The sequence below is a fragment of the Lates calcarifer genome, linkage group LG13 (assembly GCF_001640805.2).
Source record: "Lates calcarifer isolate ASB-BC8 linkage group LG13, TLL_Latcal_v3, whole genome shotgun sequence".
In the NCBI taxonomy this organism is placed as follows: domain Eukaryota; kingdom Metazoa; phylum Chordata; class Actinopteri; family Centropomidae; genus Lates; species Lates calcarifer.
The window spans coordinates 6,436,452-6,463,350 of NC_066845.1; the positions used below are offsets into that span (position 1 = coordinate 6,436,452).

The 26,899-nt window shown below is 39.9% G+C and overlaps 2 protein-coding genes across 2 annotated transcripts in view; both read left to right on the forward strand.

Annotated features, from left to right (window-relative positions):
- Positions 1-5,677, forward strand: part of oxct1a (3-oxoacid CoA transferase 1a) — a 40,385-nt gene extending 34,708 nt beyond the window's left edge. The window contains 2 exon segments of the mRNA XM_018675139.2: positions 4,521-4,622; positions 4,725-5,677. Of these exon segments, the coding sequence (XP_018530655.1) occupies positions 4,521-4,622; positions 4,725-4,760 (138 nt within the window). The 3' untranslated portion in view covers positions 4,761-5,677.
- Positions 5,678-7,642: 1,965 nt separating this feature from the next.
- Positions 7,643-24,843, forward strand: plcxd3 (phosphatidylinositol-specific phospholipase C, X domain containing 3). The gene is made up of 6 exons (XM_018675177.2): positions 7,643-7,958; positions 17,757-18,013; positions 18,285-18,458; positions 20,108-20,283; positions 20,931-21,032; positions 22,113-24,843. The coding sequence occupies exons 1-6, from the start codon at positions 7,856-7,858 to the stop codon at positions 22,267-22,269; spliced, it is 969 nt and encodes a 322-aa protein (XP_018530693.1). The 5' UTR covers positions 7,643-7,855; the 3' UTR covers positions 22,270-24,843.
- Positions 24,844-26,899: the final 2,056 nt, after the last annotated feature.

Below are 26,899 nucleotides of genomic sequence, written 5' to 3' on the forward strand. Positions count from 1 at the left end.
AGTATAAAACAGTGATTTGATTGAGGGTGCTGTTACTGTTAGCTTGGTTAGCTGGTAGCTTGCAAGACCATCAATCAAATTATGATGATTATTGTCAACAGACAACAGAAATTGAAAGCTAGGTCAATGGCAACACCCATATCACATGTTCAGCTTTATTGAAAGACAAAATAAGAATCATGGATCAAGAAAACAGAATGAAAACCAAGTCAAAACTCTTGTCTATTCATCCCCACTCATTACCAAATAATGGTAGTGTTATTTTGTTGCTATTAAACACATGCAGCAAACATTAAGAGACATGAAAATGAAAAGTGAAAACTTATTCACATCATTGTGTCATTTTGAGACGAGGTGAAAAAAACAGACTACTGTGTATGTGGTTTCAGTCCATACTGCATTTGCTCAACTGATTTTTGCTCATCACAAGCACCTGTTCAGAATTTCCTCAGGCCTCCTTTCTTGACACTTCTTCCCTCTTTGTACTGTATCAGAGTGAAGGTTGCCATGCCAAAACTAGGACACAAGGCAAGCCAAAATATATATTTTTAAAAACAAATTCTGTTTTTAAGGCTTGTTTACTACAAGACCCACACATACTGCACAAGGAACACAATGTTGCTCAAATGTTGTGCCCTTGAGACAATTTAAGAACCCTCTAGACACCAAACTACATTAAACGCACCTATTACTCTCAGAAACCTCTCAGTGATAAGTTGGAACTGTAGAATTCATTCCTTTTTTATTTTTTAAATACATTCAGTGGCAGCAGTTAGGGATGTAGAAGACCACAAAAACAGCTCTGGCAGTGGCACACAAAATTTACATTTCACCTCATTTTGGTCAGCAATTGTGTTCTGAATTATTATACTATTGACAAAAGCTGTTCATTGTCATCATCTAGAGGGATGGCCAGTATTGTTATCACTGCTCGTATTGTGTGTGAGTGCCTTTATGCTGTGAACACAAGCAAGTGTATGACTTGGTTCACAGCATTATATTTGCAAAATATTTGGAATGGAATTAAATTTGGCCTTTACTCTTTCTCAGTTCAAAAAGCAAGGTTAAACATGAACAAAAAAGCACAGGCCTCATAAATTGCCTTTAAACTTTAAACATCACAAAATTAGCCCATTTCATTACAGGAAATTATTTCTCATTTCCAGTATAATACAGTTTTCCTATGACGGGTTATTGGATTCCTTGAGGTATAATTTAACTAGTGGCACAAGTGAAAGTAGAACAACAGGCTGCTCTGCTAACGTCTTTCTCCATGACAACAATGAAGAGAAAACCTGAGATTGTCGGTAAACACCGATCAATAAAAGTAACCATTTACAAGTCTACAAGGGCCCCCTGCAGACATTTTACTGCTTCCACTGTGAGGATATTACCAGGATACATGCAGCTATTTGTAATGTCACAGGGTGAGGTGGTGAGATGCAAACAGAAGATGTGGTCACCAATTAGTACAACAACTTGAAACTGGCCTGAACAACTGTCTGGCAATGTTTCAGCCATTGTTTCTGTGCTGGATAGAAAACCAATTATGGCACAATGTCTAAAGTCAAGTGTAACCCTTTTATTCAGCACATAATGGTCACATTAATTAAATACAGCAGCCTAATTTGGGGGCTTTTTGTTCTGTATTACACAACAGTGTAAGAATTTAGTTGTGGGCTGTGAGAAAATGACTGTTGTGTTGATCACTAGAGAAAACTCTGTAGTAGTGAAATGAGAGACTACAAACCTGGTGGCAAACAATGCCTTTAATAAGCCTAATAATGGTCACTCTAAATTTATTCTACACTGGTTGCTATCTTTACATGATTAAAATCTCTGCTCCAGTTTGTTTCCAGAATGAGAGCAGAAACTGGGGCCTTCTAAACCTGCCAAAAAAAAAAAAATCTTTTCCCTCCACACAGACACATCGACAGATTTCCGACTTAGACAGTATATTCTCACAAATACAGCATCCTCCTTGGCTTGCAATGGCCGGAAGGGATAGTAATTCAAGTGCTGCCCTAAATAGTGTAGCTGTGATTTGAGACCCAGGGTGGTAGGGAACCTGTTGCCTTAGGCAGTGTCTCTGCTGCTTCTCTATTATGGCTGGACCATTTTATACAACATGTTTCCATTTCTCCTCTCTTATCCACAGTCCTCCTGTTTACATGCTTGTTTGCTTTCAGCATTGTCATTGAAATGATGTATGGTGTGTGTGTGTTTTATTTTATTTTTTATTAGTATTATTTTATCATATATGCAGTAAGTAAATCACATCACTTCTACAGCCCCTGGTGCTTGAGTTGCTGCCTTGACATAAGTCCATAAAGCGAAGCATCCAAGTATTTATCTCCTCAACAGTTATGTAGGTAATCATTTCCAGTTCCAAGAATAAGAAAGTAAAAAGTAATTGCCCATGTCATTCACAGATGAAGCAGAACAACTCTTGAATTATTCAGTCGTCATAATGGGCCCAGAAAAGTGCTACCTGTGGCATTTTCTGTAATAAAAAAATGCCAATGACAGCAATTATTATTCCAGGAGCCAAATTGATTTTTTTTATGGTCCTACTGTGACTTATTGTCTGAGCACATCTCAAAATCAAGTCGTTGTAATTTCTGTAATGTACTGACAGTAAACTGGATAAGCTTGTATGCGTGTATTTGTTTGAGGGGAAAATGTTGATTTTTAGTCCCATCTTTGTAAAGTGTTATGTTGGCTGAAAGATGGAGGCTCATTGTTGTTACATGACATTCAGCCAGACTTCTCACCAGACAGCACGTGGGGTAGACTGGCAGCTTCTTAATGACTAACTTGCATCAATCTGGTTAATGATGGTGACATTGAATATTGTGAAGAAAGGTGACTCAACAGTTCCACAACAAAAAGGCTGCTTTGCACATGGAGACAGTTTGTTTTTCAATAGTAAAGTGTGGATATTAGAAACTAGGTCAGTTGATAGGTAATTGCTTTAACATTTACCTACCCAGACCATTTTATGTCAAGGACTTGCATGCATTTTAAAACTGAGTTTGTCAAACTTGAGCTCACATTGACTTGACACGGTACCTGCCATCCCTGTGCACTGTTGTTGCGCCTATATCCAGCACCACTGGCACATTTTGACAAATCGTTAAATTTTCCTTTATCACTTGTGACACGTGTCACAATTACGTAGAGATGCATGTCAGTGTCTGTGTTATCCATAGACCCTTGTTGCCTGTGACATTCCATCTGTCTTGCTATATTGGAGTGAGATATCTGCCTCCTGCTCCATCACTGTGTGTGAGGTTCTAATGAGCTGAAAGTCCTGACAGGCTTTGCCTGGATGTGACTGTGGCTTGGCCTGTCAGTCCCTGCTAAGCGAAGCCACAGGACCCAGCTTGGCTGAGTGTGCCTCGCCTGTCTTTAAAAAGCTTTATATATATATATATATATATATATATATATATATATATATATATATGTATGTATAATCTCCAGGGGCCCCATTTATGAATTATGCAGGCTCAGTTTTGTAAGCTCATCTGTAAGCTTGGAGTCAGCTTTATCATTTTTTGCTTGCGCATATGTGAATATAAAGTGCAACTCTTCGTCATTATCATGCACAAGTCCCTGGTTGTAGAGAGGTGTGATCGCAAATAAAGAGAATGGCAAATTAACCACAGAAACTCACTGCTGTTTTTGACCATGCCAGCATAATTGATAAATGACTGTCCTCTATTGTAGCTGAAGAGGTACCTCATCTCTCCCCAGTGTCCCTGCAGGACAACATCCAGTGTTTTTAGTTGAGTTTGCTGTAAATTTGTGTATTTTTGCTCTGAAATTAACATCTTTAAAATGGTTGTAGGAATTTTATTTTGAGAACAGATTATTTTTGGAATTCAGTTCTTGGACAATTTTAAAATCGACAATGACATCCCTTGTTAAGCATCTTTAATGCCAGCAATGTCTCCAACTAGTTCATCCTTCTTCACTGGGCACCTGCACTCTCTCAGAGCCAGCATGGTTTATGGGGCAGGGCCTCATGAATCTCTCCTTGAATCATTCTGTATTAATGTTGAACCTTTACATTTCAGTTCCATTATTTCTATTTTAATTGATTTTCTTTTATGTTTGAAGTGTTAAAAATAGCGTAACAATTAAAATGTAATTGCTCACTACTTTGTAGTGGTCCAGCCTCAGAGAGTTGAGGACCACTCTCAGAGCCCTTTCATGGATGTGTCACCAGTAATTGTAGCTATTTTGTCATCTATGGATGACACTGAAGTGGAACTCTGCCCCCTGCTTGTTGTGCTGATGGTTTTTTGGGGGGGCAGTCGTCCTCTGTTTTAGGTCACCTTGATAATTGAGGCTCCTGCATCCTTGTCTGTGACCCCGCTGACCCACACATCATAAGGCTCATACCCATCTATTAAGAAAATAATAATTGTCATCGTGTTATCATCCCCACTCTCGCCCTTTTTTTCCCTTTCCTCCCTCCTCCTCTCTCTTCCCTCTTTCTTTCTTTCTACCAGGCTGTGTTTGATGTGGATAAGACAAAAGGCCTGACTCTGATAGAAATATGGGAGGGGCTCACCCCTGAGGATATCAAGGCATGCACTGGCACAGATTTTGAGGTGGGTAACTCAACAGTTTGGGTACCAGGAACATATTTCAATCTCTAACTTGAGGAATCTAACCAGGGCTTTTCTCCCCCTGTCCCATTTGGTGTCTTCTAGGTGTCTCCTAACCTGAAGGCCATGCAGCAAATCTAGAGGAGCTTGCAAAGGGTCTAAGATGTGTTTTTGGTTTGTGTCACGTCATTTCTCTGCAGCCAGAGTGGTCAAATGAGCTTATGAAAAACAAATTCTTTGGTTCTGTTTCCTGGTAATCAGCATGCAAATATCAAAAGGATTTAGTCCTCACTATTATTATCTGAATGGGACACAAGGGAGCCAACATGCGTGGTTCTTTTGTGTGATCTGACAAATGACTAGGGAACATTACGTTGTTGCCTACTACACCACTAAGTTATTAATTTTTACTGTTTGTGCAGCTATCACCAAATAAGCCATCTGATATTCTAATGAAAACCGGGATTATTCTTTATATGTTCTCTAAGAAAAATACTGTTTACTACTACTGTGAACAAAAATTCAACAGTAACTCAATATATACTTCAACTCTTGAATCATATTTACTCTAAGATCAATACTGTTACCATGTTAGCTGGCAAAGCTGAGATGTAATGAGTTTAGAAAATAAATGTGTGCTGTAGGTCAGGTGATTTCTCACTCAGCAGAAGGGAGTATGTATGTAGTTGTTTAAACTTGTGCTGCACCAGGTTAAAAAAAAAAAAAAAAAAATATATATAATAATAAATATATATATATATATATATATATATATGCATCCACTGTAAGATATCTTTTCTCATTTGGAAATGAAACGGTATTGTATCATAATGAGGTGTGATAATCACTTCACAGCAGCAAACTGTATGTCAACCTGTATTTTTTTTTTTTTTTCTCTCAGTGTCATATACAGTATTTCAGTTGTTGTTGACTTTGTGGGCATGTCATACATTTCAACCAGAACACATGAAGCCTTAACATTTTTTACTCAGACTTCTGCTGACCCCCTGCCTTTGTCTATAAAATAAAATACGACCCTGTGTGCTGAGTGGAACACATTGGATTTTATTGTTTATTTGGTCTAAATCTAATGATTTCTGGATGAAAAATGATCTTAAAACCAACAATAGCAGGCTTGTGTGTTCAAATCACTCAGCTCATCAAATCACACAATAATTGAAAGCAAATGACTGTGTTGAGAGTGATGGCTTCTGACACTCTACAGGTTAGAGCTTTCTATAAATGGACGGTGGGCTTACATTGACATTCTTGATGTGATTTCTCCACTTGAGTAGAGAGGCGCTGCCATTACATGAGGGCCGTTACATAAGTGGAGAATTCAGCCAATGGGCTTTTGGGTTCAAGAAGATCAACTAGGTTGGATCATCAAGCAGAAAAATGGAAGAATGTGACAGGGGGCTGTTGCCACCAGCTGTTGATGTTAATCCAGCACATCTCTTTCTGAGTCAAACAGGAGTGGTACCCTACAAGCCTAAATTTTGCAGCCTACTTCTTGCAATGGTACTGGAGTGCACTGAAAAAGGAATTTGACAGGCTTTAACGGGGACAAATGGGTTTGAACATGAGCAGCGCCTGAACTTACTTTTTAGTTATTAGAAATGACAACAAGGGTAAAGAGGTCAGACAGATGTAGCACCACCGAATCTAACAGCATGAGCTGATAAACTCAGGTTTGGGGTGAGCTATGGTGAAAGCTAGTGTTAGGAATAGTTCAACTCATATACGAGACCTTTAGCATGCCTAGACACATGACCATTTGTGAGTTACCAAAATCCAAATATGGAAGCCAGTATTTCTCTGTAAATATTCCTCACTTCAATTTTTATTAGATGATACATAGGAAGTCTGTCTGATTCCTGTGTTCCTTTATCTTTCACTGTCTGCAGGGCTTTCTGCTTTGATTCAAGTTACAGTCCTAATCATTTATGGATGTTGCATCCAACAAGGAAAAGGTGCAATCGATGATATACCATAGTGAAATTCAGTCTACATCTGGGCAAAGCCTACCAATTGACAGTCTTATTGATGTATTTGGGGACAAAGTAGTAAAAGTGATCTCTGGTTATGCAGTGTGGTAATGTCAGTATTGATTGTGTTTGTCCACAGTGGCTTAATATGATCAACCCTTCCTCACATGTCACTTCTCCTCAAACAATCTTGATTGCAGCAACACAACCAAGTGGGAAATTGACAAAAATCAAAGCACAGTCACCTATAGTTTGTCTTCACTGGAAACAGGCTTGAAACTGTTCCTCTGGAAAAACTAAAAAGATCTGCGTACTGTTCAGCCAAACATCACGATGCATACCTCCAAAACACGCAGCTTTTGATATAATCACCGTTCATATACCGTTGTGACCTAGATTTTAAATGAATCACGTAAAGGGTGGCCTGCCAGCTGGTTATCACCACAGTGAATATGTCAGTCATTCATCGTCGCTGCCATTAATTGCAGAGACAATGAATCACTCATAATGCTCCCAGTCATTCAAGTGCATGACCTGAAACGTGCTCCTAGGTCCATTTGGAATTAGATATTAACCTCAGCATTCACAGACAGCCCGTTTAAGCCAGCACTCTATTTTTTTTCTACAAATTCACAGAATATTCGGTCCTCAGTGAATGCATTACTTCCCATTATGAAATTAGCTCAGTGGACCTTTGACATGTGCTTTCATTCGACTATATTGTTCCACAAATAGCGCTCAACAAGCAGCAGCCGTGTGGTGGATGTCCTGACCACCATGTACCCTGTATGAGAATAAGCATGAATTTCTGGTAGTCTAACCTCATTATGTGTAATAAGGCTGGGAGCTAGAATTATCAATGAGCCTATTGGTTTTATTCTTGTCAATTTAGGTAACTGTAAAACTCGCACACGCCCTCGTTACAGTGTCATTATTGCATATAATTGGAAATCAACCACCGAATGTTGCCATATTTGGATCCGTCCAGCCACATTTTCATAATTGTGTTATACCCGCCGATGTGTGTTGCTTGGGGGGTGTGGACTGGCTTTCGGTCACATTGGTGTGTATGTGAGAGAGACAGAGGCAGGGAGAGAGAGGGAGCGCGCGTGTGTGTGTGTGCGTGTGTGTGTGTGGAGAGAGAGAGAGAGAGAGAGAGAGAGAGAGAGAGAGAGAGAGAGAGAGAGAGCACTCCAGGTTGGCGCAGGCACCGGTCCGGGAGAAAGGAGCGTTGTGCACGGCGGCAGCATGGCTTCGTCTCACGGGAGAAGCGACCTGCGGTTCGCAGACTGGATGGCAAGTTTACCGCAGAGCATGCACACCATCCCGCTCACCAACCTGGCGATTCCCGGTAGGTGTTTCTCCTCGCACTGCCCCTGTGTTACCGGGTGAGGAGGACGTCCATCCCCTTTTTAACCGCGTGCGCTGCATGTGACTATCACAGTATCTGAGATAATACGCTGAGTTTAAGTATTTCACTGCCTTGCAAACTTTGATGTTTTACTCTGATGCCAGTGCAAATCCTAGAGCCTGAAATGTACCGTTACTTTCATTGTAGCCCGTTAGAACAAAGGGTAAGACCTGTTGCGCAGCGTGAGAAGTGTCATGTATTTTGAATAGTTCGGCTTCCGCGTGTTGTGGTCCGCTGTCTGGAGCTTATGATTAACACCCAGATGATTTACAGCTTCTCAGCCTAATAATCCTAAACGATGAGATTACCAGAGGTTGAAAGAAAGAAAGACAGAAAGAAAAAAAGAAAGAAAGAAAGAAAAGGGGATAAAGAAAGAGTCGTCAGAGCCTCTGCAAAGATTCAGAATAGGTTATACAGATGAATCACGCTGCTGTGTTTTGTGGAAGACTTTTGGTGTATGTACTGGGGTGGTGGCCACAGAGGACAAGAGACAGAGAGTGGGATGGGTTCGGTCTTTGCGCGCAGATGATCGCAGCCTTTCCGATAGAAAATGAGTTGGTGGACCTTTAGCCAATCAGTGCGCAAGTCTCCTTAAACTCCATTCAATTTGGAAACGCTGGTTGTAAAGCCCCCACCACCACCACCACTGATCTGACTGATGGAATGGCTTATTAGCAGCCAGTTAATTCCATATCTGCTGCCTAGTGATTATCACACCTCCACACAAAGCGCTTTCATTCTTCATTTGCTTGCATTTCTAATCGTTTGTGCTTCACCCTCTCTTTTTCTCTCTTTCTTTGTCTCAGTCTCTCCACCTCTCTCTTTGCGCTTGAACTATATAGATGCCTGCTGTGTTTATGGTTGGCATGTGCAATCATGACATTTCAGATGCAGATGGCTTGGTCCTGAGTGTCCAGTGAGGCGTGGCAGAGTACCAACACTGACCACAGCTCATGATAGATTTAATCAAATATCGACTGAAATACAGAAGCAGCATGGCCTGCATTACCTCATGCTTGTAATTTTGCTGAATCACGTGACACGTGCTGTGTTAAACCACTGTACATCCATGCCAAAGCAGCATGAGAACATGTCTCTGTCCCATTTAATTAGGTATCATTACTTCTTATTGGCCCTAAGGCCTGCAGCTCAGCTGCTCTCAGTCTATCCTCCAATTGGATACAGATTTTGTAAACATCCTCTGATTCTTTGGACTTTCTTGTGTGTGGTGTGTGTGTGTGTGGTGCGCGCATATTTGGCATGATGTTCGTGACCATAAATTCCATAATCCACAGGATTTTATGAGAGCTCATTTAGCAACAACCATGTGTTCTTATTGGTGTGTTCTGTATGTCTGATTTCTTTCAAAAGTGTGTCTCATATCACATCCTTTTTGTCTCATCTTAGAACACAGCATTATAAGCCTTTGTTCAAGCAGGCGTAAAACTGGGACAGACACGAAACAAAAGAGATAGCCCAACTGTTTCATTTCCTCCTCTTAGTTGGAGTAATATTATATGTCGGATGTTAAATTCCTGCTTCACAATCCTCATCATCCAACTACTGCTCCACGTAACTCACTGATGCTATTTATTTTTCATAAAAAGAAAAATTTTACCTGACACAGCCTGAATGATCCAGGCCAAAGTGTTTAGGCTATTTGGAGTACCCTACAGCATGTGGGTTGATGTGATAGCATGGTACTCTGCTCTTGCCAAAAAAGCTAAACAGTCTCCACTGTGTCTGTGTTGCCAGCACTGCACAGCTGTACTCATTAGTATACATAATCATCTGTGTGATTGCCAATGAGTTTATTTCAAGGTTTCATGGTGACAGAGGAGACTTAATTAGTAACCGATTTTTAGGATGTTTTCGCAACATCTATCTGAATGTTTTTATGTAATTGTTATATGAGTCAGTGCATCCAAATGATTTGTGTAGGACAGGAGAGTACTGTATATGGCAATACGTAACACATGAGAGATTGTCAAGGTAGATGCAGCAGCTGCTGTATGACAGAGATTATGCACATACCATATGTGCTGTTGCTGTTACCTTTGACTTCGATCTACCTGACCAATTTGTATGTGAAAACAGCTCTAAAGCTAGAGCTATTTTAGTTCTTAAGCTATCTTGGTCAGGGTGATTAAATGCTTTTGGTAGTTTGATTGTTTGTGCAACCAGTGTAGGCAATTAAAAAAGATTAATTTTCAAAGGACTGACTCACAAAGGTTAAGAGGTTATTAAGGGATATTACCTTACTCCGTTATGTCGACTGAGGTGGTGGTAGTAAGGGTGAAGTACCAGCTAATATAAGCAAAGTTAACTACCTCCATACAGCATGAACATAACATACCAATGACCTTATTTATAGGGAGATATTGAAAATTGTTTTGCATTACATTGTCTTCAAAAGTCGAATGAAGATATTAAAAGAGCAAATGCTGACCAAAGTGCTTTTACAGAGAAGTTAAAAACATAGAGAGATGAATCAGAAATTAATGAACACTTAGTAAAATCGTAAAAATGCCAAGGTAGGAGGAGGAGATAATGCAGTGCTTTAAAAACAAATATAAGAATCTTTAAGTCAGTTCATTTTTTAATAGGTAGTCAGTCAAGAAAGACGAGTATCTGGGTGTAGAGACCCTTGATGTTGCATTTTGGACAAGCTGCAGGTGAGATGAGGCAGACTGACTGACTCCTTCACATAGAGAATGTAACAGTAAACAGTATTTTAATTTCCAAAGTGGAAAATGTTCCTACTTAGGAAACAGTTGGAACTTGTGGGGTCAAAGGTCAAGACTTACTATCTATTTCTGTTAAGCTAAAGACAGTTTTAAGCCATTTTATTGTCTGAAATCTCCAAGACAATGAAGAGGACTATGTACATGTATAGCTGCATATGCTCAGTGTAACCATAATAAGAAATATTACAATTCTTAAAAATAGATCCCACTGGAAACATACTTCATGAGAATAAAATGGGCTCTAAAGCGGAACCCTGTGGTACACCGCAGAGAGACAGAAGAAGAGGAGAAGAAAACATTATCAATCCTGTGCTTAACTGATCATTCTTAAGACGCAAACCACTGCAAAGCCTGATCCTGAATTCAAAGGACATAGCTGAGATAATCAAAAAGAAAAGATTTATTGATTTTGACAAATGTAGCAGAGGGGTCCAGCAGAATCAAAATGGCATCATTTGCATGAGTCCAAGACACCAATAAATAATTTGTCACCCTGAGGAGAGTTGACTCAGATCTGTTGTGAAATATGACTGAAATTTCTCCAGTAAAAGGAGCAGAGCTGTGAACGGACATCTTTTTCAGGAGTCATATATAAAAACTTAGGTGAGGTTATTGAGTACCATCAGATTTAAGTATTTTTTTCAGATTGAACATCACTATTGACCAGTGAGTTGTCACAGAGATTTAGAGTTGTTTATTATGCTGTGACTCATGACGCAGCACAGCAGCCAAGCACATTGTGATTTAATTATATAATATGTAAAAATAATACATTTTTTCATGAGCATAATCCTGTCAGTAGTCTGCTAGTCAGAGCCACGTTGTTTATGAGATAACGTGCTTGCTTAGACATGACTCAGCATGTGTTGGCTGACCTATCAAGTCTGCAAGCCAGTTGACCTGTGCCAGTTCTTCTCTATAGCTGACTGGGGTGACAAGGGTGACGGGGTGAACAGGAGAGGAAAGGCAGAGGGAGTGGCAGCTGATTAGATGGAGAGAAGGAGGGAAAGAGAGGAGTGGTTACCATTTTCCTTTTCCCCAAGCTGTTCAGTGGGGGACATGGTGGGCTGTTTTTCTGTGACTATTGTTAGATCTGCTAGGTGAGGGCTGGAGACTCGCTGCCTGGCTGCGCATTCGTCTGACTGAGGTGGTCAGCAAAGGTGTGCTTCCAGAGATACTGTGAATCTGTTTCTCTGTGGTGCGGACACCATGAAACAAGCTTTACTGGGGGGAAGGGAATGACTGTCAGAATTTCACTGCCATAATAATTACATTGGATTTTCAATATTTTTGGAGTATGCATTGACTGGCATGAACATGAATCTCTGTCTGCCTGTAAATTTAAATGTCTAAATGTTTATGTTATTAAAATAACTCAACTATACTCCAGTAAATATTTAACAGGTCAATATTTACATTCACTCTCTGAAAAAGTGGTTTAGGTGATAGAATAATCTACAGCTTTTCTTTCTGGCTTTTTAAAGCTATTTGAATAGATTTTTGTCCACTAGAGGGCAGAAGAACTCCAAAACAAGCTAACAGACATACAGTCGTGAGATATTATTTCCCTTATAAATGTATTATTTCCATTTATATTTTCACATTACATGTAGTGATTTGTTTCATTGATCAACACATCTTTAAAACCAGTTGTTGATAACATTGATTTAAAAAAAATGAATATACAAGAATATACAATATCAGAAAAATGTAATACGTATTTCAAAATTAGGCATCTAGTTAAAATGAATTAATGTGCTGTGAGGGCAAATTACATTTACCTTGAGTTCATTTGAAGCAGACGAAACTAGTGGATGATATAAGCGACTTTACTTCAGATACTACAGTGCCCACATAAAACCAAAGCATCAGATTTGCATGAGAGGGCTCAAGGGAGCCATACTTAGCCTCTGATGGCTGACTAACAGCTCAAAGCTTTGCCAGAGGTAAGAAATGAATAGCACACCTTCAGCCAGGGCGGAAAGGGTGAAGGCAATCATATTAAATTAAGATGGCCTCGCAGCCAGTAAAAACAAATCCATTGCAGAAGAGGCATCTTCAGTCTTGCCTCCTCCTGTGGGGAGGAGGAAAAAGGCCGGCCCAGGACTTTTAGCTGTAAATCTGTCCATCAGTCCCTCGACTAGATCACTCGGCTGCCACTTAAGCCCATGAACAAGGAGGATGAATGGTATCAGATGCCAGGATAAACACTGGCAGTGCAGTGAGATGTTTGAGAAGCAGGAAATCAGCCAGTTAAGAGCCACTGAAAAACAGAGGAAGTAAAATTCAAAACAAACAAGGGAGGAGAAAATAGATTGAGAGAGGGAGGAAAAAGAAAACACTTGTAGAGAAATGAAGCAAATGGGTGGTAAAGAGGTGGCAATAGCACAGCTATTTTCTGTAAATGGATATGCCCCCATGAGTCATGACTGCCACCAGTGTCTGTTAAGCTCAGCTTTAGTTTGACCAAATAGATTGTGTTTGACAAAGTCAAACAAGCTTCATCAGAAATGCATGTGCTTAAGCAAGCAGCGAAGCAGGCGAACAAAGCAAGACCGTAGAAAACTGAACAGGAGTCTGAAGAATACCAGAAAGTAGATGGAAAGAGCAGCACTTGAAGAATTACTGTAAAATCTCAGAAAGATTCATGCAGGGAATGTGTAGAGAAGAGAGGATGGGGAGTCATGGTGGTACTCATATCTATCTTTCAGTATCATTTAGCTCATCTCCACCCTGTTACTTTCCATTTCCTTCTCATTTTCTCCTCTCCTCTGCTCTCGTCTCCTCTCCTTTCTTCAGCATCCTGAAATAGATCTTGAAAGAGTGCGTGGTGAGCAGTAATGATTTGTCATGAAAAAGGGCATAAACCACCAGCAGTCTTTTCTGAATGGTCTGCTCTCATTCAGACAGAATGACTCAGTTAACACAGGTCAATTCTCTAAGGTAACAGTCATCACCCAACACCACCACCACCGTCATCATCATCATCATCATCATCATCATCATCATCATCATCAATAAGAGAATTGCTGTGTAATCTCTGTCTCAGCTTGATTCAGGCTTTATCTGTCTCTTCTCTGTGTGCTATTCTCTCTCTCTTTCCACTTTCTTCACATCCTCTTTACTCAGGCAGGACCTCATCTTCTTCGTATCCAAATCTGACATGCGATTACGTAGTCAGTAAATACACCTCATAACTGTAGTAAGTATTTTGATACCGCATTTTTGTCTAATTTCTAGTGGATGAACATAAACATACTACACAGTTCCTGTAGACAAGAGAAATGGAAACGTCTTGATTCTGAGTTGCATTTATTTGTTCACATTTGTATGAGCATCTGAAATTCTTTTTTCTGCTCAGAATTCAAAATGAATGCATTGCCCTTGAGACAGTGTACAGCATAAAGGTGGAGCAAATTATTTCATAACATAAACAGTAATTAATCATGTTCAAAGTTCAGGTACAAACGCTTGGTTGTGTTGAATTGCAGCTTCCACAGCTTTCTGTGCAGCTTCTTACTGATGTTCTGCACACTTGGCAAAATGTTTGGACCCTTTGGGCTGATAATGTCTCAGTTTTTCCTCTGAGATTGTCTCTCTCTGCAGCATAGCATAATGCACAGGCTTTTTGTCATGCATATTTAAGGAAGTGCTCGTTAGTAACGCACAAACAAGCTTTATTAGTTTGCCTTAGGTATTCAGCTTTCGTTGAAACCTGATAGGATATGGTTGGTTGTGTGTCCTAGGGGACTGGTGAATTTAATTTATATGAACTGCACAACTTTCCCAAACATATAAATATCTCAGGAACATCTCAATGAATTGTACTGATAAGTCCTTAGCTGTTACAGGTGTATATGTTGAGCTTAAACAATTAGCCACTTATCAATTAGTCAAATAACTGGTTATTTTGATAATGGAGTAGTTGTGTAAGTAATATTTCAAACAAAAAAGCCATACATTACATAGATCCAGCCTCTCATATGTAAAGCTTTGTTAATTTTCTTGGCCTTCTTCAATATTAAATTGAATATCTTTAGATTTTAGACTGTTAGTCAGACTTAACAAGCAAATCAAAGACATCACGTTGAGCTTGATGAGATTGCGATTAGGTGTTTTTCACAATTTTCTGGCTTCTATAGCTCCGCAGATTAATCGCCTGGTAGATTAGTGGGTGATGGAAGTGATTGTGTGATAATTATGATGTTTTGTTGTACAACTGTCAGAGCCAGAGTGAAATCATTGTCTGCAACAACAGCAGAGCCAGCTGTTGCGACTATTTAAGGTCATACTCTGTTTCGCTGTGACCCTGCTGGTGTAGCTCGGCCTGTGGTGATGCTGTTTGCTGCCCTGCCCCGGGATTCAGCTGTCTACCCTGCTTATGGTCATTCTCTGGGCCGACTGCAAAGACCCTGGCACTGGAGTATAGATGGCTGAAGGTCAATTCGGGACCGTGCGTCGGTGTGTCAGTGGAGGAGGGGTGCATGTTTGTCTGCGTGAAAGAGAGAGGGAGCATGATGAAGAGACAAAAAGAGCACGAGAAATTGATTGCAGTGATGAGAGCAGGAGGTGGATACCAGAATTACTGTCAGACTAATTTGCATAACGTGAGCACACACACACACACATACACACACACACAAAACTCTTTTGTCAATCTGAAACAGGCATGGAAGGACACACAACCTTCAGACCTCACAATGATCTGTTACAAAGAAATGTCAGCAAGGAATGTATTATATTGACAGGCTTTAACAGTCAGTCCAGTGTTATTGCCATTAATGGACCAGTGTTTTTTTGTTTGAATACAGTTCTTATAATAAGATAAACTGCAAGGAATGTTTTTTTTTTAATGGTCAGTTAACCTAAATCACAATGAAGCATATTACTTACTTACTCGATAGTGGTATCTATCCATTCTCGTGGCTTCTGTTTCATCTGCTGACATTTTGAGATAATCTGATATTTCTGCTGCCATTCCGAAAACAATGGTGGTGAATGGAAATGTGCTCGTGATGCTTGTGGCAGCATATATCTTTCCAGAAGCAGTTACAGTCGCTCACTATAACCCACAGAACAGCTTCCATCTGGGCTACTTTTGCAAGAAGAAAAAAGATGTATGCATTTCATTCACGGATGATGACAAGCACCACAGTTGATGTGCTAGCAATTTGATGGCAGGTCACGGCGAGTGCATCTGAATTCAAGTAGCAGTTCAGCCACCTTATCGGTTAGTCTATCCAATTCTGCTTTTGAAGCTAGGTGTTCTTTATATGTGTCAGGAGAGGGTGAAATAACTGTCATCTAGCTTGGAAATCTGTTGAGTCAAAGCCAGGAGATTTTTCTTTTTCTTTTTCTTTGTCTTTAGTCTTTCTCTGTCAAAAACTATGCAAGATATTATCTGACCTCTGGAAATGCCTTGAAAAATGTTCTCATTAAATTGCTAATGAGAAATTTAGGATCCTATTCATACTTGGCAAAAAAGGTTGATCTAAAATAAAATTAGCAAAAGCTTATTAGAAAGTGATCAGCAGGAATTGAATTTCGATTTGGCTGTGTTTTGTTGAGATCCATAAAAATAACATCCATCATAACAGGAGCATAGTTAGATTTAGCAGCTGAGATATATAAATACGATGAAGGAATGATCCTATTATCTGAAATAAAATACTCTGCCCATGAGGAAGTGTGAAGGACCTGTGAAAAATAGAAATGTGCCTTTCTGAGGGGGGTTAGAAAATCTCCAGGGGTTTAAAATTGCAAACTGAGTCACTGTAAGACTAATTTAGCACATTGCGAAAGCATATTCACAGAGGGGTTCACACTTATATCAGGTTTAACCAAAAGTGAAAGTCTCCACCTAAAACTGGAGCCCACAAGGACATATTGTTTCATGGAGTGTGGAACCGGCTTTCTAATGAAACTGATGTTATTGTAGTTGGGAGCATATAATGTATTGGAGCCGCAACTATTATTCAGCGATTTATTAGGTGATTTATTTGTAACTATTCTGATAATCAGTTCATTGTGGACAGTAATTTTTCCAACAAAAATGTCACTGGAAGGTTCCAGCTTCTCAAATGGGAAAATCTGCTGCTTTTCCTTCTCTAACATTATTATAAACATGATATTTTAGACCATTCGGACTGAATTGGGCTGTGATGCTCTAGAAAATGTTATAAATGGCATTCAAGGGCATTTCAGATGTTTTTCAGACCCACAGATGAATCGATAATGAAAAAAATCATTACTTGCCGCCCCATGCTGTATGTTCACCCAAAGTATACACTTGAATACTTGCTGAATAATCTGACATTGACAGTTCCATATAGTTCCTGTACTTTGAGGTCACAAATAACACTAGAACAGAGTGAGTCGGTTTGTGAAGGAATATAACTACACCTCTTGACAAGTCTCAACACAAGGCCCAACTTCTTGTTTTCCCAAGCTTTCAACTCCCTCTCATTCCCTTCCTCAGCTGTTCCATACTTAGGCCATTTGATAACAACTAAAATATCTCCATGACAACTAAGAAACTTAATCTACTGATGAATCTGTATGTGGACCATACTGTGCCAAAAAGCACAGACAAACAGTAACTGAAGGTAGAAACCACCAAGTAACAACTGCATTTGAGGATCCACTATAAAAATACACTGTCAGCTTTATAAGACAAATATAAAATAACAAGCGCAGCGCTGTCTCTGGGATTTGTGTTCAGCCTGAGAAATGTGATGGATGAAAAATATCAGAGTATGTGTGCACAGACCTGCTTCTTTTCAAGTTGCCAGAGTTCACGACTTACGACCACAGCTGCTGTTATACATAGTCAGTGTTGTTGCCATGGCACCGGGCTGTTTCCAGCACTGACCCCCTACTCTTACAACTGTGCCCCCCCACCCCTACACAGAAATAAAACATGCAGCATTCAATACTAGACTCATATTCATACTCATATTCAATACTAGACTCATGTTTGTGTCCTCTCCAGGTTCCCATGATTCCTTCAGTTTCTACATCGACGAGGCGTCTCCAGTGGGGCCCGAGCAGCCGGAGACGGTGCAGAACTTTGTTTCTGTTTTTGGCACGGTGGCCAAGAAGTTAATGAGGAAGTGGTTAGCTACACAGACTATGAACTTCACCAGCCAACTGGAGGCTGGGATCCGCTTCTTTGACCTGCGCATCTCTACCAAGCCCCGTGACCCCGACAATGAGCTGTACTTCGCCCACGGGCTCTTCAGTGCCACGGTCAGCACAGAGCACAGAGTTTTGATGGTTTTTGATGTGGTGAATATTTAGCAGTGCTTGTGGTTGCTAAGTGATGTTTGTACATTTCTGCGTATGTGGCAGCATATTTATGTGTGAGCGCAGACTGAGAGCTTAATCATACAAGGTCCTTCAGAGGTTTTAAGTACAACACAGTTATTCGTGCACCCATATGTCATATCATTATGTCATTAAAGAAGTTATAGTAATACCTGTGATGTTCACATTTGTATATTTTCTTTTTTTTTTTTAGGTCAGAGAAGGTCTAGAGCAGATCAGTAGTTTTCTGTCGGCTCACGCCAGAGAGGTTGTGTTCCTGGACTTCAACCACTTCTACGGTGTGCAGAACCTGCACCATGAAAAACTGGTGGCCATGTTAAAAGAGGTGTTTGGAGACAAACTCTGCCCAGTTGTCTTCGCTCAGGAGGTACAGTCAACGTTAAATACATTTAGCACCTAACAGGGAGTAGGATTAAAAGCAATTAAATGTCCGAGAAGCTGAAGTCAGGTGCATCTTTCACCATTACAACTGATTGAGAAGGGGCACAACTCAGACACATTGTGTGTGTGTGTGTATGTGTATGTGTGTGTGTGTTCAAAAGATCTTTGCTAATTATTGTTTTCTCAGCCCTGCACAACAGCGATCTCTGTGTTTTGATCACTTAAGATGCAGAATGATGGTTATCACATCCATAATCATAGTTCATTTTTTCACTCAGAGTATGCCCTCTTGCACAGAAGTCGAATTGAAAAGTTCAAAACTGTCTGTATTGCTGTCTTTCTCCGGCTTATCTGGTTGTGTGTGTGTGTGTGTGTGTGAGTGTGTGCGAAGAAACTGGAAGAAGGAATACCAATCAGCCTTAAAATTCATCAGCCCTTCACCAACTCCCACACCAGCATCCTCACTCTAAGATCATAGTGTCCTGTCAGGTGCCACCGCTGAGTGAGGATGAAGTGCAGAGAAGAGGACAAGTCCAGTGGTGACTAGTGGATTCTGGGAAAATAATGAACTTCTTCTCAGTGCTGTAGGGGCATGTGGGTTGTGTTTAATTTTAGAGAAGACAAATGACTAGTATTCTTTACTCCACAGGTATTATATTCCCTCCCCTCTCTCTCCTTCCTTCCATTCATTTGTCTAAGGGTACATCTACTCAACTATTTGCTTGTCACCCCTTTACCTCACAGCTGCTGTCCTATGCAGTGTTAATCCATTGCATTACTCTTGTCCAGCAGTTGTTTGATTTATTTTAAGGGATAATATACAACTATGAGGCCATAAAAACAGAACAGAAATAATCTCATGAGGGAGATTTGAGCTTGCTACTTTGTTATTGTTGCTAGCGAAAGAAATTTAGCTACAATCTTCTACCACCAAAAATATTTCAGGTGATGATGTAACCATAGAAATATGTGTTGCTCACATACATACCATACACTGCAGCAGAACTGCAACTATAACAATGTATATAGCTGTTAACCTAAAAGCAAAATTTATTTTTTAATGCATCAAAACAGAAACGTGCACACAGAAATACACATAACTGTTGTATTAATATAATTTTTTAAATATAATTTCTGGTAGTTAGTCTTGAGCCTTTGTAATTCTGTGAAATCTTTCCTACCTGAAATAGCTTAAAAAGTACAAATTGAGATTCGTTTTTTTGTACTCTTTCAATTCTTTTTACTTCTCTTGATCAGAAAAACACCATCATCAGAGTTTGTTTATGTGACAAAGCTGTCTGTCCTCACAAATAACATACTTGACAATTTCAGTCAAGTCAGAGCTGGGTACTGCTCAGTCAGAGCTGGGTACTGACATGCTTCATAATCAGTGAGACGCACTGTATCAGGCAATTATTTCTATTTGCTTCCTTTCAAATGAACATAAAGCTTTCCAAGTAACCACCAGGTACATCTCAGCTACCTGTTTAGAATGTTTTCTGTCACTCAGTGCCGAAGGGGCTAGTTTATATTTATTATTCAACACTCATCACCCTTTTTTTTTTTTTGGTCACCTCCCACCACTCCCCATGACCTCCTGCTCCCACTGAACACACTTCTCCCTCCATCCACCAGGTGACTCTGCAGTATCTGTGGGAGAAGGAGTATCAGGTGCTGGTCTTCTACCACCACCCCATGGCCCTGGAGGTGCCCTTCCTGTGGCCAGGCCAGATGATGCCCTCTCCCTGGGCCAACACCACCGACCCAGAGAAGCTGGTTCAGTTTCTCCAGGCGTCTGTCACTGACCGCAGGTCAGCTGCTACTTTTATTTCATTGTGGTTGCTCAATATCCACCATACATGGCATTAAAATGGGACAAAATTTGATGAGATTTTGTTAGTGATGGTTTTTATGGCATCAAGCAATGGTTTATGTATCATTACCTTTGTTATATGTTTTAGAAAGTCCACAGTGATGGGTCTTTCTATCATGATTTTGATTTACTTACCACCATTTGCTTATCACTACATCAAAGAGGGTGGGAATTTTAAAAAGATTAAATGCACAAATTACGACCATCTTTTGTCTCAGTGACACATGGTAAAAATTTTCCTCACACCAAAGGCTAATTGGTAAACCATACTATAATACTCTGTGACGGTACATTCACACATCTAAAGGAAATTGTTGACAGTAATGGGAAAGAGTTTCATCAAAATGGACATAAATTTGCATGTGAAATGTTGTGAAATGTTGTGTGAGTTTTTCTGACAGAGAAAGTGTTTTTGTTTTGTTGAGGGCACTTAAAGCAATTAATTCTGAAGTAAAGCAAAGTTTATTTATATATGTAGCACCTCTCCGTAGCAGTTGTCACACAGTGCTTTACATAAATATAGAAAATTTAAAAATAATATCAAGAATAAAACACAATTCTAAAAGCTTGATGCATCTCTTGCAGGAGGAAGGGGACGTTCTTTGTCTCCCAGGTGGTTCTGACGCCAAAGGCCAGCACTGTGATGAAGGGCGTGGCTAGCGGATTAAGAGAGACAATCACAGAAAGGTGTGTACACCTGTTTCTGTGTGTGTCTGCGTGTGACAGAGAGGCAGAAAGAAGAGGCAAAGTGTTTAATGTTCACGTTGGATAAGAGGCAGGATTGGCACCAATTGCAGCGCACAGTATTCAACATACAGACGCTGTGGGATCAAAATTATAGCAACCCCTCAGGCACCAGAGGCCACAGGAACGACATGATTTACCCATAACAACTCACAACAAAAAATCATGGGTCATGTCCACACACACACACTCACAGACATAAACAGTTGTGTGAGTCATCATGGCATTTTATAACTAAATCCAAAGGCATGTTGGTTTCTACAGGTATCCCCAGGCATTTGACACTGACCTCATTCAAGTTTTTTCTCTCTTTTTTTTTTTGAACAGCTGCCACAAACCCGAGGCAGTGCTTTTCATCTTTCTCCTCCCTCTTTCTGTATCTCCCCTTCCCAGTTATATTGGAGGATTTTTTTTTTCTGATGACCCTTAGCTTTGTCTGTATTTCACTCCCTCTTAATGTCACCGGTTTGTTAAAAGCCTCAGCAGCAAAACCATCAATTTTTCCAGCATGAATTATTCATTTGATAACTCCACTATCAGCCATCCTCACCAGGCGTTTGGTTACTTTGATGTAGGCATCCGCCAATATTTCTATCCATTCATTTTTTGCCACGCAGACTGCCGGTGTAGGACCAGAAAGGACGAGAAAAGCAAGGGTGAGGAAGGAGACGACTCGTAGAAATTTGTCATGCAGAAAACCTGGGCGAGGCGTATGTGGGAGTGATACCCTCCCCTGGTGCTCGACTCACAAACATGTCCGGCAAGTGTTCGGAGTGTCATCCTCGCAGCTGGTGTCTGGCTCGCAGACATCCCATGCTGCGTCACAGAGATCTTTCATCACAGCGTGCCCCCCCTCCCCATGTATTAAACCGACCAACCGTGAATCATCCCTTCTTCTGCCCTGCTCTTTATCTTTTGTGACTTCATTGTCCCCTTTTCCCCCACTAACATGTGTCTGCGTGTGTGTGTGTGTGTGTGTGTGTGTTTGTGTGTGTGTTTGTGTGTTTCCATGCATCCTCTCAGGGCTTTGCCTGGCATGATGCAGTGGATCAGGTCGCAGAGACCCGGGGAGAGCGGAATCAACATCATCACAGCCGACTTTGTGGAACTCGGAGAATTCATCAGTGCCGTCATCACCCTCAACTATCACCTGGACGAAGATGACGATGACGCCACCTGAGAGCCTGCGGGGCGGGGTGGGGGTGTCAGAGAGCAAAGTCACCAGTGGCTGGGTCTGTGCTCTCACTCTTTTCTCTTTGGCATTTATTTCAGGAGGGAGCTGCACTGCTCCTTTCACTTTATTTAGGGCTATAGTGAATTGAGAGATCAAACGGAAAAGGGGGCTGAGGGAAGACAAGCTGAGATTGGTAGAAACAACACTGATGTTTGGTTTGAGCAAAGAGATGAGATTTTGTTTGTTTCCTATTTTTAGGGATCAAAATGTTTGGTTTTTTTATTTCAAGAGAGATGTTAATTTTCTTTACTTCCTGTGCTGTAAAAAATAACTGCTTTTTTCACTGATTTAATGCACTGTTTCTAGGCTTACTACTTCATCAAGGGTAGATTCCTCAGAGCATATCAACATTCTGCTAAATGTATTGGTACATCATTCTTGATATTCTAGTGACAGTGACAGTTTTTCTTTCTGAGGTTGTTTTAAATGAGTCTGTGTATCTGAAACCACTCAAATTATAGGCCAGTGTAAGTAGCTAGCAGTTGTTTGTCTTGTTTTGGAAAATGTGTCTGAGAGAAATTTTTTTTCTCTCTCTCCATCCCTGGTCACGTCTCTGCGGTTGTTTCTTAAAACACCTCCAGCAGCTTGAATACTGAGTGTGTTTAAAGAGCATTATTACAAGGTGTTTACTCTGTACACAGACAAGAAATGAACAATTTTCCATTCCCAGCAGTGATCTCTCATGGGGTTCTCTCCCAGTAATAGTCTCCAATGAAGTCACATTGCAGCCTAAACATTGACCAGACACCATTGATCAGCCATTGATTCACCTCTTTATTTGAAACCATCGAGAGATAGATATAGAGAGCAGCTTGCCTACCCAAGAAAAAAGCACCAGTCATGTTACATGTACTTAATCTTTTGAGAATCTTGATTAAACAAACACTTTCACATTGTCAGTGTGCTTAAAATTTCAAGACCAGTATTGGCTGCCACTGCAAGGTACAGAGTTATTGAAAAAAAGCATTTTTATCAAGGACAGCTAGAAATGCAATCAGTATTACCAGTCATTTCTAATGGGTAGGCATCCAGTGTGACAAATGTGTTGGATTATGTGGTGGGTGCTGAGTCGTGATAGCCAAGTATAAAAATACAGTACATCTGGATATAAGAGTGTATCCACTGTCTGTGGTTCCTCTGCTGAATGCTTGCCCCCCCATATGTGCATCTATGGTTACTGCTGTAGTGCAGTATATATGAGTCATCACGAGATGTATCATCAGTGTTGTATCTTTCATAATAACAAGTGATAAAGTTGTTTGATGCTCACTCTGAGACCCATTTTATTTCAAGTTAGAAAAGGTTAAACATCATAATTAAGAGTCAGGGGGTCTCAATGTAACGCAGGTGATTTCACACTAGGAAAATAGTACAGTAAATGTTTAGTTAAGGTCTAGGTGTAACTCTTTGGTGTCTACTTTATTAGGTGTTATATGTTTCTGAATGTTTCTGAATCCCTGAAATTCTGCTATATCAATACTGGTGCAATACATTTAGTACTTAGTTTCTTTTATGTATGTTTAATGCATTTCATTCTTTACCCTGCAGTGTCTCACTTAAAATGGAAAGGTACGTTGACATGACACCCAGAAAGGCAATGGAAATATTTTTATTGCAAGGGTTTACACATTATGCATGAAAAAAAATCACATAGTAGTCAAACATCCACACACCTTATGATCAGTGTGGCATTTTCTGCAGAGAATGTATTCTGTAAGGACATTGTTGTCTAGTTTGGTAATGTAAAGCCAAAAACAGGAAACTCAACTCTTTGGATTTGTGAATGTATGTGTCTTGTGAGTAACTGTGCCATTTCTAAAAGTCTCATGTGATCGAGTGACTGAGTATCAGCTAGAAAGTCATGTTTGTATCGTATGCTTAAATGTGAAAATGATTTCAAGTTTTAGAGTTCAAGCAGTACTTCTTTGACTTCAGTGTGGTTTCATGTTAAACTGTTTTATATCGTGGAGAGTTTGTACATACTGTAATTGCAAATAGTATACTGCCGATAAATTGTAAATTATTATAATTATTGCGAAGAGTCATTGACAAGAATTTCTTAACTTACTGCTTCTTGTTTTTCATATTTATTTGGTACTTCACTTTTGTGCATGAACCAAAAACTTCTACATATACTTTACAAGGGTTCATGAGGTTTGTGCATAACTTTGGTTATTTTATGCATATTGTTCTTTAGAGCATGGGTGCATCTCAGCTGGAAATGTTTTTACCCTTTAAAACAAATCTCCAGATTAATTTATTTTTTAAATGTTGCTCTGCTACTACCCCATACAGATTAAGGATGAACCCACACAAATGAGCGGACTTGAAAAGGCTCGCAAATTGTGGTGTAAGGACATTTGTGTCTTCCCTGGTCCAAAACTGTTGTCATTGCCTTTATGTTCTGGTGTGAAAAGAGTCCCTTGCTGTTGTAAAACTCAAAAACCTTCGTTCCAATGAAAAGTGACTCTGTTCTAAGTGGAAAATGGCCGATCAAATAAAGCTTCTATGCCTACTGAGTGATCATTTCCTGACCAGTTTCTGGCGTCTCGAGTGGTGATTGGTTGCTTGTTTGGATATTTGCTTGACTGAAAAAAACCCATCATTATTAAAGCCACTGTAATAAAACTGTAATTTAATTCAATCAGCAAATGGTAGCACTCTAAATCTAAATCTAAAGTAGATTTGCAGCTTTTAAGCTAACATACCAGTATTTTATTCCCTATCTGTGCAGCGGAGCATCCTAAAATCATCCAGTTTCCAGGGTGATGAGGATGGAGGTGGGTGGGCAGCGGCACCCAAGGTGACCTTGCTGAGACTGTGTTCTGTAATTCAGCATCTGCCATTCTGCAGCCAGGTGTTGCTCATGGTGAAGAAACAAAGATAACTCTGACGCTCTGTGGTGGACTGTGTGTGTGTGTGTGTGTGTGTGTGTGTGTGTGTCTTACTGCAGCTTTGAGGGCTTTAGTTGTAAAAGAAAGAAAGAAAGAAAAATATGCATTTTGTTGGGTTGTTCTGACCCTCTGTCATGTAACTCGTGATGTAAGCATTTTTAATACACTGATGTAAGCATATGTGATGTAAGCATTTTTAATACAATGAATCAAATTATCATGTACTCATGTATTAATGTTGTATTAATGTATTAATGCACTTATTAACACAGGTTAACCGACTGAGCCAACTCTGTTTTCAGGAACATTGCTCAATACAAGAGCAGTGTTATGGTGATAACCACAGCTAGACTAGACGCGATGGCATTTAAGTGCTTTCATTGCAGATTTCAATAGTTGAGGTAAGGAAAAGACACAACACATTTACTTTCTTTGTGTAGATTCTTTTTGGCTTGATGTGAGGATTATTCAAATGTTCTTGTCCTGTGGTTGTTATTTGGTTTCTGTATATTAATGGACTGTTAATGGACTAAAGGGCCGCAGGTCATTAATGGTGTTTTACGGGGGAAAGTGAAAGAAAAGGCATTAACATATGTCCTTGTGTTTTAATGACAGTCTTTTCGCCAAAGAAATGAGAAAATGCAAATACATTTATGTACTGTGTTCTTAAGAGTGTCTGCATGTTTGTGTCTGTCTGTCTTTTTTCTGCTGCGCACACACATATGCGCGCTTGAGCAAACACAAACATGAGGGGGAGGTAGAGGTGTAGGTGGTAGAGATGGATGATGGCATTCAGACAGTTTAAAGAGGGGCAGCAGAAAGATGCACAGTTTCATAAAAGTTTGGAGTGTGAGGAGGAGGGAGAGTCATTTCACCAGCCACTGCTGGTTAGGGTACATGACATAGGGTGGCAAATTGTCTGCCAATAGAAGGTACAATATAACAATCTTACACATTACAGTGAGAGAGACATAAAAAGCAACTTTAAAATTTGCCAAAAAGAACTGGCATTGTTATCCCTGATAAAAATTAAACAAAATAAGGCTGGGATACACAATTAACTATTAAAATCCAACAAATATGGAGTCATTATAGGGGACCGAGGCAAGAATGTTGGAATTGTAATGATCCTTACAGTCATTTAGACATGAAAGCAGCAAATGGTCAAAAGGAGGTACAATGCAACACACATAGGAAGGAGACAGAGAGAGAGAGAGTAGAGTTTAGGTTGTAATGGTGTAATTCTGTCTGAAAGGGTCATTGGTCAGAACAAACCACTTTTGGTTTATGGCCTTGTTCATCACACATCATCACTACTTTGTGTTGCCTCTTAACCTATAGTTTTACATAGAAACTTAGCACTGTTTTTTTCCATGGACATAATGAGACCAAAATGTAACACAACAATTTTCTAAAGAGTAATTAATTTTGGTCTACATGTCAGCTGATTTCCAACTCTTTTGGCATGTGACCCTTTATGTGCTACCCACCAAAATCCATATATCTTCAAAATGTTAACTTATCATGAAATAAGAAAACAAACAGCCTAGTTCTAATGTTTGTGACATTATGTTTTTCAGTTAATCCTTTGGTTTGCAAGTTAGCTTTACCTATGACGTCCATTAGATTTAGATTTGTTTATTCAGCTTTATAAAGGAACATGTAATCTTTCCGTCCTGCCA